At 41.1% G+C, this 12,376-nt stretch overlaps 1 protein-coding gene across 1 annotated transcript in view; it reads right to left on the reverse strand.

The window, feature by feature from the left end:
- LOC133501970 (transcriptional enhancer factor TEF-3-like) overlaps nt 1-12,376 on the reverse strand; it is a 38,876-nt gene that overhangs the window by 21,796 nt on the left and 4,704 nt on the right. The window contains exon 3 of the mRNA XM_061822196.1: nt 760-824. Within this exon, the coding sequence (XP_061678180.1) occupies nt 760-824 (65 nt within the window). The remainder of the gene's footprint in view (nt 1-759; nt 825-12,376) is intronic.

Below are 12,376 nucleotides of genomic sequence, written 5' to 3' on the forward strand. Positions count from 1 at the left end.
GCAAACCTAAACCTTTACTAAAACCAGGCCCTTTGTCTTTAATTTTTTCTTCCATTAGTCTGCTGAACGCTGACACCACTAAAAAAAAAAAGCTTTTATTTGAATCTTTCACATGGTGAGGTTTTTATGTGTAGCATTGCTTTTAATCATTAGTCTCAACCTGTCCCATAGCGTATTTATCTATTTGCCATGTTTTCTATGATCTTGTCCATTTAGGTGTTTGCGTGTGTCTCAATGTGTATTTTGACACGGAAGCCGCAAATGAATTGTCCACATTGGGATCAATAAAGTTATCTGAATGTGAAACAGCCCCAGCGTTTATCTCCAGTCCCTCACTGCTTCTCTCATCACCACCGCCACACTGACCATGCCAGATGACTTAGCAGGCTCTCTCTCGATCCACATCCATCATTGCCCCCCGACATCAGTCCCTGTGTATCAGATGGCGCGCTGGACGATAGCGTTTCAAATCCCTCAACCTATCCACATGGCCATATTCCCTAGCTTCTCGTTGACTCTAACGAGCAACACATCCGTGGGGCCCCAAAAAAAAAAAAATAAAATTAAATAAAAAAAAAATAACGCAAACACACTATCCATTCGCATCCATACACAGGGCGACTGGCCCTAAATCAATCATCGGGACAGCAATTCAGGGGTTGCTACCGAGTCGGGGGCATCACTCAGCGGGTGCGGACTTTCTGAAGGGGTTCACAAATAAGAACAGCTCACAAGAGGCGTCGGCTCCGTTGGACTTACCTGCTTCCTCGTCCTCGTTTTTCCAGTGCGGAGTTTGATGTACCGTGCGATTAGCTCGTTTCGTCCTGCAATGAAAAACGCCATCATTTTAACATGTCTTTGCCTTAATTTTTTACAGAAAAACAGAATAAATTTAACCATACTTATTGGCAAGGGACACTTTCGAAAACTTACAAGATTGGGTAAAAGAACGATATGTATAACCAAAGCTGGATGGTCACTGCAGCTACAATATAAACTCAAAATGTTTATGAAATTCTAATAACTGTCAACTTCGCGTGTCGGCTCACTTGCCACGGCTCGCCCGCCAGCGACGGCTTGCTTGCCGGCGATGGCTTCCGCGTCGGCCCCGACGCGGAGGTGGTTTGGCCGGGAGGAGAAATTAGCTCTCCACCGCCTGGGTGCTCCTGAGTACGCTAAATACCGTCGGGAGAGTTTGTTATTAGTTAGAAGTGATCCGCGTATCATCAAAATATGGCTCAAAATGATGGGGTAATATTGCCCAGGTCATTCCACTCAATTGTGAGATGTTCTCTTCTTCGAAAAGAGCTTCCGTGTCCCAGAGTAGGTGGCACAGGGTGTTTTCAATGGCGAATGTCCCAGTGTAACATCTGCTGATGACATTGCAGGCAATATGGCGACCACTTGGATGTCAAAAGAGACTTCCGCAACTTTGCGCATGGATGACATGCTCTCCGCTCGTTATTTAATTTTTCGTATAGACATTGAAGTGAATAATGTTATATGTATTTTTCATTACAATATCTATTTTAGAATGTTTATAGGCATGACAGTGGAGCTTCAAGTAACTGCTTCAACAAATGACAGTTTACTCAAACAGATTGTTCTTGCTTTGGTTGGGATAAATGGAGATCTGCTCGCTAGAGACCTGGATGTAATCAAATGGAATATAGGGCAAAAACCTTTCACACTAATTGTAGCAGTTTTTAAAAATAACCCAAATACACTGTATAGATGAAATATAATTGCTTGATGGTAAAGTTTTAGTGATCCAGTCAAAGTGGCCCTTGCATCCTTTGATTTTCAGAGGAAAGAATTTTGTCAATGCTGTATTCTGGTATATACTATACAGGACATGTCTCTGTGAAGGCCCGCTTCAGTGTCAGAGTGACAGCCCACATCAGCGGATCAGTGGACTTCCACTACTGACAGACAGCTCACAGTGGCGAAGCAGGTGGCGACCCCGGCGGCTATCAGATCCTCGGGACCCGACCCGGGACAGACAGCACAGGCCACCGGACCAAAAGGAGGCCCAGCCCAGTGATGCTGCCAGGCAGCTGGTGTGTGTGTCAATGTTTATGGAATATGCCTTTACGCCCACAGTAAATCTTGGCCTTGTTCCCTTTGCGAGAGTCACCCCTGCTCACCCTCTCGCACGTTGAGAGTCTCCGGTTGCACCAGAGGACAACGGTCATGCGGTTTCCTTTGGCCACGTCTTCTTTACACGCAGGGCGAAAGTTATAAAATCAGGAATATGATTCGTGAGACCAGACCTGGGGAGCCTTTAAAGTCAAACACTCCAAAAAGCATCACATTTGGAGTTCATTCAAAATGTCCTTGGGTATAAAGGGGAAAAAAACATTATTCATTCTTGAATTTATATGAAATATTAACAAATCTCATGGGAATAGGAGTAACTAAATAAGTGTTTTGTTTTTTTCTGGAGCTTTTTAGGGATTTGTTTTTCATGTCACCACATGCAGGAGGAAACCGAATTACCCGGAGAAAACCCACACAAGCATGGGGTGAACATGGAAATGCTGTTCAATGATGCACATTCCACATCATACCCTAACCACATAAAAAACAAAAGATGATTTGTAACCAAAAATTGTGCTTTAGTGAATATTAGAAACCTGGCAGCCAGTCTGTTCTTTCGGAATCACTATAAAAGAGGCAAATAGGCATCTGTGGTTCAGGTGGTAAAATGATAATATGTGTCGATTTGGTCCTGGTATCAGATGGTCGCTTGACGAAGGACCCATTCAAAATATTTTCCATCAAAGCCACCAGATCAGAGGCAAGTCAGTCACTCAGTGATGAGATCATCCGATGAGAATTAGCCAGACGGACGACTTGGGCCAACCGAGGCTGCAGTTTGACAAGTAGCAGGGCATCTGTGACGGGTGGGGGTTCTCAAAGGTATGCATGAAATTAGAGCTGCGATTTGTGCATATTTAATGCATTCATTCAACTCCCCTTCTGTGGGTGGCAATAATGCACATTACAAAACGGCTGCTGACCATCAGACACTGAAAACCGGTTGCCGCTATAACTCCAAAGGCAGGGTCTGGCGGTCATTGCCCAAATACAAGCAGACTATAACGGTGAAAAGATATCTCGTGATATCATCTATTATCAACCAACCATCAGAAAACACAAACTTCTCGATTTGCACATCAATCAAGGTAGCTACAGTCACTTCCAATTAAGAAATAAAGGAAAATTTGAAAGAATTCTTGTATTTTTAACAAGAATAAAAAAAATATCAAAATAAAATTAACTGGATGCCTCAAATCAGTAGTAAATATTCTGAAAATTAGCAAGTGATTTAACCCTAATCCTTAATCCAAGCGTGATCCTGCCACCTAACCAACAAACACCAACGTGCCAAAAAAGTATAAATCGCAAAATTCTGCAGAACACAAAATGAAGGTGGACTTCACCAAAGGACGTGAATGAAGACCAAGTTCAGGTCTGAATTTGTTTTTAACGTGAAAATCATCCAGATTCAATGCATACAGTGAATGTAAAACGTCTACACACCCCTGTTCAAATGCCAGGTGTTTGCGATGTGGAAAAAATAAGGCCAAGATAAATTATTTCTAAACATTTTTCCATTATTGAAATTTTACTTAAAAAAAAGAAAAAGAATCTCAGTAGGTCAAGTAACTGTAATTTATGTTGAACAAATTTACACAACGTCCTATAAACAGGGATGTGGGTGAGTTTAGAAAGATTGAGTGAGACTTTATTTTAACTTCCTATCTTGAAAAGATTTATTTAAAAAAAAAAGGTTTTAAATGAGTTGCAACATAGGTTCCATTAATAGCTGAAAACATTTTTAAATGATTTATATTGTTCTAAGTTTGTATAATACAAAAATCTGGCATTTGAACAGACTTTTAATCCAATTCATATTGGTGGCAATGGGGTGAACGAGTCACCAAATGACTCATCCATCCATCCATCCATTTTCTTCACCGCTTATCCTCACGAGGGTCGTGGGAGTCTATCCCAGCAGTCAACGGGCAGGAGGCAGGGTACACCCTGAACTGGTTGCCAGCCAATCGCATAGAGACAAACAGCCACACTCACAATCTCACCTCGGGGCAATTTAGAGTGTCCAATTTATGTTGCATGTTTTTGGGATGTGGGAGGATACCGGAGTGCCCGGAGAAAAGCCATGCAAGCACGAGGAGAACATGTAAACTCCACACAGGCGGGGCCGAGATCGAACCCAGGTCCTCAGAACTGTGAGGCCAATGCTTTGCCGCCCCCAAAAGACCCATTCAGTCATTAATTTTGGTAGAGGTCACTTGGTAGGTGGATCGGGCTAGTAAAGCCACACCCTGGTGTCCACCAACCAGAGTCAATCCTTGGACCAGGCAGGTCATAAATCTCCGTCAATGGCCCAGTGTAATCACTCCTGCTCGGTACATTCCTGACATTCCTATACACTGACACCGGGTTCTGCATCTGCCGCTCCAGCATAACCCCACAGGTCCATCTCTTGTGTGCACAACAACAAAACCTTTCTGGATTAATTGGGAGAACTTGATCGCACACATCAGCACATAAATCAGTGGTATCAGATCTTATGCGAGCAGAATGTACACCTGCATAATGTAAAAATACACAAAGTTCTATCTTTCTCTGGCAGCCATCAGACTTCCATCCATAGCTCGGACTGCGTCTGCTAAGGAAGGTCACATTTAGGCTGCTGGAATGTCTTGGTTGGGTGTTATTTCCCTCCCCCTGCTATCGGGTTCAGCTAAGTGTTCTCTGAAAAGACGAGTGTCATATTTTGATGATAATGAGTCACATACAAGTGGCAAAAATACAAGAATTACCAGGGAGGTTGATCAGATTCAATCAAGGAAGTTACATTTGCAATAAATGAATTAGTAATCATCCACGCGCTACCACTAAATGCAACCAAAACGTCAGTAATTTACGACTATCATTTTATTGTTCATTTAAAACGGTGACTGAACTTGACTTTCACTTTACAAATATCACTCCAGTGGCAAATCCATTAAGAAGTGGTTCTAGGAAGCTTCCCTGTAGAACTCCACAGTTGTTGTCATGCGCTTATAAACCCTGCCGGAATTTGTACAAAGTGTACCATGTGCACCTTTGAAACTGAAACCGATTGGCGTGAAATTGACGGACACGCCTACTATAACATTGAAATTTCAAATCTAAGCAAAAAAAATTTACCAAGGAGTTCTCTATTTTGCTTTGACGCAGCCATTTTACAGCTGGATGTGGACTTCCTCAGCGTTCCACCCAAACAGTTGATAGCTACTTTGTGTTTTATTGTGTGTCTACACCCTCAAGATTTGACCCTACAAATAGTCCCAAGATGTTAACGTTCAACAACTGACTCACACGGCCATATTTGACACTTTATAAATAATGAAACACTTATCAGCCTCCTTTGCTTGCTGGTTTTTGTGGGATGCAGCTAATTCTGTTTAATTATCACCTTAATTATGCATCTGTCATCCCGGTGTCAATTTTAAGTGCTTGTCAACCCATCCCTGGTTCAGTCAAATGTGAGCCAAACTTTTCCCGCTGTTTAACTAATGGGCTTATGTTCTGTTATTGCATTTTTCTGGCTGAGTTGTAAATAATTCTTTTGCACCTTGTACATGGTGGCAACAAAACAGTTCAAAAGGGTCATCTTTGTTGAATTCCTATAACATTGAAAAATATTTTTTTGTTACCTGGCTGCAGGGAAGATTTTTTTTTTTCTCGTACAACATAAATTGCACATTCTTTAATCATTACAATTTACTGACATTGTACTTAAACACATTCCTACCCTGCAATATGGTGTGACAGCAAATATCCATTTCACGATGATACTGTAAAAATCTGATGTTTAAACAGAAACGTGAGGGATTACATTGTGACACACGAACATCAGATGGAAATCCGAACAGTTGTAATCTTAAAATGTGACTCATTCAAATGTGAGTTTGATTTCCAAGATGACCACTTTATATGGACAGAAGGCTCATTTGAGGATGACATTTAATTTGGAGCCTGATGCCACATCTAACTTTGTGCCACTGATGAAAGTGATGAGTAATATCAGTGATTAAAGATTGCTATGAAAAATAACGCTGTCATACTTTAAGATGTATTTCTTTGAGATGGACTGGAGATGCCCTCTGGACAAGGAGTATGAATTATTAGTTCAATTACTACTCTTGTAATGCTTTTGGAAAATATTTTTTATTATTATTAGTGCCTGATTATTGGCAGCGCGAGCACCATATTGGAAATGCTTTATTTCTTGTCTTAGTATTTCTTCTTTTTTTTTCCTCCAATTTCTTCGCCACTTATCCTCACAAGGGTCGCAGGGAATGCTGGAGCCTATCCCAGCTGTCAACAAGCAGGAGGTCAGGGTACACCCTGAACTGGTTGCCAGCCAATCGCATAGAGACAAACGACATCCACACTCACAATCACACCTTGGGGCAATTTAGAGTGTCCAATTAATTTTGCACGTTTTTGGGATGTGGGAGGAAACCGGAGTGCCCAAAGAAAACCCACACAGGCACAGGGAAAACATGCAAACTCCCCACAGGAGGGCTGGGATTGAACCCGGGTCCTCAGAACTGTGAGGCCAACGCTTTCCAGTTGAACCACCGTCCCACCCACTTAATATTTCTGATTTTGAAAAAATATTACATTAAGTGAGCAGAGATTACTGCCAGTCCACCGTATTAAAGTGAAAATTTGAATTTAACAGCCATCATTGGCAGTGAGTGAGGTGTGGCGGTTCTGTAGTATTACGGTGTATATATATATATATGTGTGTGTGTGTGTGTGTGTGTGTGTGTGGTGTGTGTGTGTGTGTGTGTGTGTGTCTCCATGTCTACCATGTCTGATGCTCTTGCTCAATAGGCACCATTTAAATCGTGCTCAGGTTAAAACCGCCAGTGAATCTCTCACTGGACTGGCAAAGTTTACACCTAAGTGAGGGGACTCCCTGCTGCTTTCCACTGACCTTTACATCACATTTTTTAATGAGAATCCCTTGAGGGCCATATAACATATTTATATCGACGTACAAAAAGACAACAATAGAATGACGGGCTGCGCGAGCAAAGCTTAGGGGGATAATGTTTCGCTGTGTGCATATTCTTTGTTTGCAAAACTGTGTGAAAATCCTGTCAGCAGTCGGGGAAGCTTTGTTGACTTCATTCACAACAGTAATGAAAGCCTCCCCCCTTTTTTTCCACATGAACAGAACCATCAAAATCCTGGATAAGAGATGTTCTCACAGCTGTGAACGAATCAAGCGTGACTAAACCAAACAGCTGCATCACGCAGGATGTAATAAGATTTAACCCTGCCCAAAGAGTAAATAACGCACATTGAATACAGGCATAAAAATTGTCATTACAGTTGTATGGGGAGATAATATAATTTTCAATGCCGCATTCCACACTACTCTGCACCGTAGTAAAAGCAATTTTTACTTTTTTTTTCCCCACACCATTATTCCAGCATGAGGCCTGCAGTCGGAGTTGCAAGGCGTCTGTTGCTGAGAGCTACACAAGGCAGGAAATGTTTTCCTTGGCAGACGCATGTCGGATTACCACAGGCGCACAGAACCACCACAATATCCTCGACACCGTCCCTGATAAGCCGGCTAATAGGCCTGCTCAAGGGCCGGGAAAAATGTGGCAAATATATGAGGGATATGCGCTGAAAACATACCGCTCAATTACAGAATTTACAATGGATATGACTACACATTCCTCCGACGTTGCTGCTTGCAGACTCAATGTCATAGTTGCACCAAAGAATGGCATTCATTCCTCAGTCGGAATTTGACCTAAAATTCAGAGTATGTCGCATTCAGCCAACAGACAGACTTTGCTGTTTTGACTAGAGTCCATATATAACATGTTGAAGGCCACCAAATAACCTTTTCAAGAGAATCAACTCATTGCCTAGTAGATATTTAATTTGGCCGCCGGAGAGATGACAACCAGTTGACGCTGCGACAACGCGATCGACGCTAACGACCTACAAAGTGACATTGCATTGATTGTGGCTGCTTGAATGACGCGAGTTTGCTGGCCAGTGGTGATATAGTAGACGCCTCTAAAGCTGCAGGGGCTCCAAACTATGAACAATCAGGGCCGTCTCGGGGAAATGGTGGTGCGGGTAGACTTGGCCCATGTGCATCCATTCAAATCTTGAAGTGTCACATCAATGTTGGGTTGGAAAGCAGCTGCCGATGCATTCAAAAGGAAAATGGACAAGCACCTAATTATCGTCTACTCGACGCAAGAAAGTACAATTAAGATGTATTTCCATCTGTTGCCATTGATACGACAAATACTCTAGCTTTGTGTTCTCCTAAACCGGCCCGGATTTCAACACGGACTTCATTTGTAAGTGAGATGAGATCATCATTTCAGTGTATCTGCTTTTTGAGACAATTTTGTTTGGTGGTGTGCCATCAGATTTTTGTCATGTAAAATATGAAGAGTTTGTTTTCAAAATGAGACATATCCGTTTTTTTCATTTTGAGAAAAGGGCTTGGTATTGAAGTGAAAACAATAAACTCAATTTATGTTTCTAACTATTGGGGGATGGAAAGAGATGCTAAAAAGTAACTCAACACCATACTACAAAAAAATATTGGCTTTAATATTCACAGAGTTTTTTTGATGACAAATTTCATTTTTTCTCCAAAATGAGACATATCCAAACATTCTATTCTTGGCAAAGTGAGACCTATCCAAATTTCGACTTAAACCTTCAGGAGCAGCTGTATTTTTTTTTTTTTTAATCAGTTGCTTTTGATAGGCAATCATGAAAACTATTTGCCTTTCAACATTTCAAGCAATTTAAAATAATATTTAAGACCATGACCACCACATTTAGAGAGTTAGGTATCAGAAATAAGGGTCAGTCACCAGTCACAATTTTCACAATTAGCTCACTAATGTCAGATGTTGAAAAAGGAGATGAAAAAATGGGAATTTCTTTTAAAAAGGTGTTTTTCAATTATTTAGAAACTGTTTGTTTGTTCAGTATGAGGTCTTGGAAAGGCTGAGTTTACATCATTGTAATTTTGTGTATCTGTATGTGATTCTGCAATCCGACATCTGCAGGCATTGTGTCACTCAGTTGATTAATTTTGTTTATAAGTTGATGTGAGATCATTAAGAAAGTAAACTGCTTCAAACCAGTCTACCAAGGTTAATATGGGTTGCGAGGGATACCAGCAGAAAAAAAATAGGTAGTCGATCTCATACACACATCTCCAAAATGAAATCGGTTTCAAACTCACAAATTCACTGTTTGAAATCTGACTCATTGAGTCTGCTTTCTTTTGATTTTATTTATAGCTGTCGCTGTCTGCAGAATAGGATATAAGTCTGTAGTAATAATAACAGTATTCATAATGCTCATAGACAGAAACTGAGTCTACTCCAAGGGTATTGATTTCCTTTTAATGTCATCTTTTCTTAAGTCATAGCCGACAACTGTCCTTATAAAAAAATGGCAAAAAAAAAAAAAGATTGCATAGAATTATAAAAATTTATTCATTCATTAATGATCGTTGGTGAAATATTTTGAACAACAAAATTACTATTGAAGCATTACACAATCATAGACAAAACAGTATGTTTATTACATTCAGATACAATGGTACTTGGATGAGAACTGAAGTATTAAATTGCAATAATTTCATAAAGAATTAAAATTAAGTATTATCTCCGGTGTTTCGTACATAAAATCGAACTCGGCATTAGCATCTCTCTCAAACGTGGGCGCAGCCATTTTGGATGATGATGTGGAAGATACCGGAACTTCCCTCTAGACGAATTCTGATTGGATGCTGCTTGCTTCAGCAGCGCACGCTGATTGAACGAAATTATGTCGCATTTTGCTCTAAATAAGATCTCGATATGTCGCATTTTGAAATAAAACGCCATCTTCCTTGGCTGATATAGAACGATATGTCGCACTTGGAACAAAAATCAGAGTATCCCGATAACTACCATTCGGAGCTGGATAATTTTGGCGCGAGTTTTCGTAAATCTGAAAAAATGCCTATGTCGCGTTTTGAAAACAAACTCTTCATATGTACTTCAGCTAGTTAAAAGGTTAGGAAAGAATGTTCTAAGTTTAACTCATTAACATCAACATTTGGATTTGTCTCCAAGATTCCAACCATCGATTGTCAATGACGTGTATGTATTCATGAAATCAGCTGGCAGTAAACGAGTTAATGTAGAGCAGGGTTGCCCAGACTTTTTTTTACCCCAAGATCTACTTTTCAAGCAGCCATCTACCAACGACGTGGGAGGATTATGATGATGCTCCCAAACCGTTTTAAGGTTAATGTTATGTTGCCTCCTATATTTAAAATACATAATTAGCTTTTTGTGCACTGTACCGTCTGTGCTTTCATCCTGGATCAGGCTGTGCCAAGGTGGAATTTTAAAATTACACACCCTCTCATCCAGCACTTTCTACTTTGGCTTCAGACCAGACTTTTCCCACTCGGAAAAGATAAAATATCGTCCAGTTTAACTACTTTTTCTTTGATGATTCACATACTCCCGACAGTCATTGCATCTTAAAACAACAGCATTTCTTTTTTAAATTTCTCCATTAATATCAAAAGTAAACATAAGCAGCATGTCGAGCTCATCTTTGCTCTACATTGCCCAGACTGTGTTGCTAACTAAAGCGGTGGTGGTGGATGCTGTCATTATAAAACACATTGATGGGCTGCGTAAATACTATAACATTTATAAGTATGAGTGTACGAGTTTTAGAGCAGGAGGGGGCGGAGCGAATGTAAGGTAATCGAGGAAAAAGAAAGTGAGGCGGAGCAGCGGTCGTTTTTAGAGAAAGTTCCATGTGCTGCCTAAAAGAAACCAGTGGCTTCTTTTCATTTTTTACAGTACGAATTATTCCATTGGGTGGAATAACCAGTCATCCCTCACTCGTTGAATCACATTGCAAAATACCACAAACTGAATAGCTCTTTGTTATACTTTCAATTTGCAGTGGATTATTTTTTTTTTTTGCTCGCAACGCAGAATATCTGCGAAGATATTCAATTGCACACTTGCGCAGTTTCGAGGAAACGTTGGCTGAAGTCTTCTTTTTTTTCTGACCAAGACTGCCTCGCAATCGATTGCATTGAGCACCCCTCATCTACAAGATTCCAACCATCATTTGTCAATAACGTGTACATATTCATGAAAACTGGTGGCAGTGAACGAGTTAATGTAGAGGTACTGTGTCGCTAACTACAACAGCTAACCTTAACCTATCTCCCTCACCTGATTGGACAAGCATTCTGTCATTCCATTTCTTAAACGTAACTCTAACCTGTCCCCAAACCCTAAATCCAACAAGAACCACACATCCCTAACCTCTTAACATTAATCAACAGGCAAGGTGTTCGAGCATTCACTCACAAGCCCAAGACGTAACCCTCTACCCTTGCCCCTATGCAGAATGTTGTCACGGGTTTTACACCGTTCTGGCATTGGGGGGGAAAAATGACCATGAAAACTTTCACGGGCTGTCAAGTACATACCGAAGCAGCAGGTAGTAATCTACTAACCCTGATTTCTCGCAAAGGATGACTGCAATTTAACGTAAAAATCAAGGAAAATGAGTCTTACATGTGAAAAAGATTTAAAAAAAAAAAAAACTGTATAAACATTTTCAATTAATTAAAACACCGTATGCATATAAAACGTCAGATGAATTCGTTTTCAGTTTGATTAGCACGTCTGGTTCAGAGAAAACACAAGTTTAATAAAAATCCCCTGCTTCGACTTGCATCGGAGCGGGTATGGCGAGAGGGAGAATGATTTTCAAACGGTGAGGTGAGCACAAGGTAAATCCCCGAAATAGCACCGGTGTACTGAGGGGACAGGTGTGAGAGAACTGTGCTGGGGCCCGAGACCGTGCAAGACACCACTGTCCACCTTGGTGTTTATTTGTCCCTCCCTACCCCTGGCCTGCTCTCCAGGCCCTCAAAGGGTAAACGTCTATTCTGGTTTAGGGTTACAGCTGAGCTGCCTTGAACCCCCAGACTACCAAGTGCACATGCCATTCCTGGCAGGCCAGTGCACTCCCTGGTGCACATCACCCCCCACAACCGGGTTCACTTCCCCCCCCCCCCCCCACTTTGCCCATATAACCTCACATTTCTGTGATTAAAAAAAATGACTCACAATCACCTTCACAAGGGTGATCCTTGTGGCTTAAAAGGGTTTAAGTGTCAACTAAAGGTAGCAACAATCACAGTTAAAGTAGCGCTTTGGCCCCGTCACAATACAAGGCGATGACAGAGCTCGTCTGATAG

Source organism: Syngnathoides biaculeatus, chromosome 6, assembly GCF_019802595.1.
Source record: "Syngnathoides biaculeatus isolate LvHL_M chromosome 6, ASM1980259v1, whole genome shotgun sequence".
Lineage (NCBI taxonomy): Eukaryota > Metazoa > Chordata > Actinopteri > Syngnathiformes > Syngnathidae > Syngnathoides > Syngnathoides biaculeatus.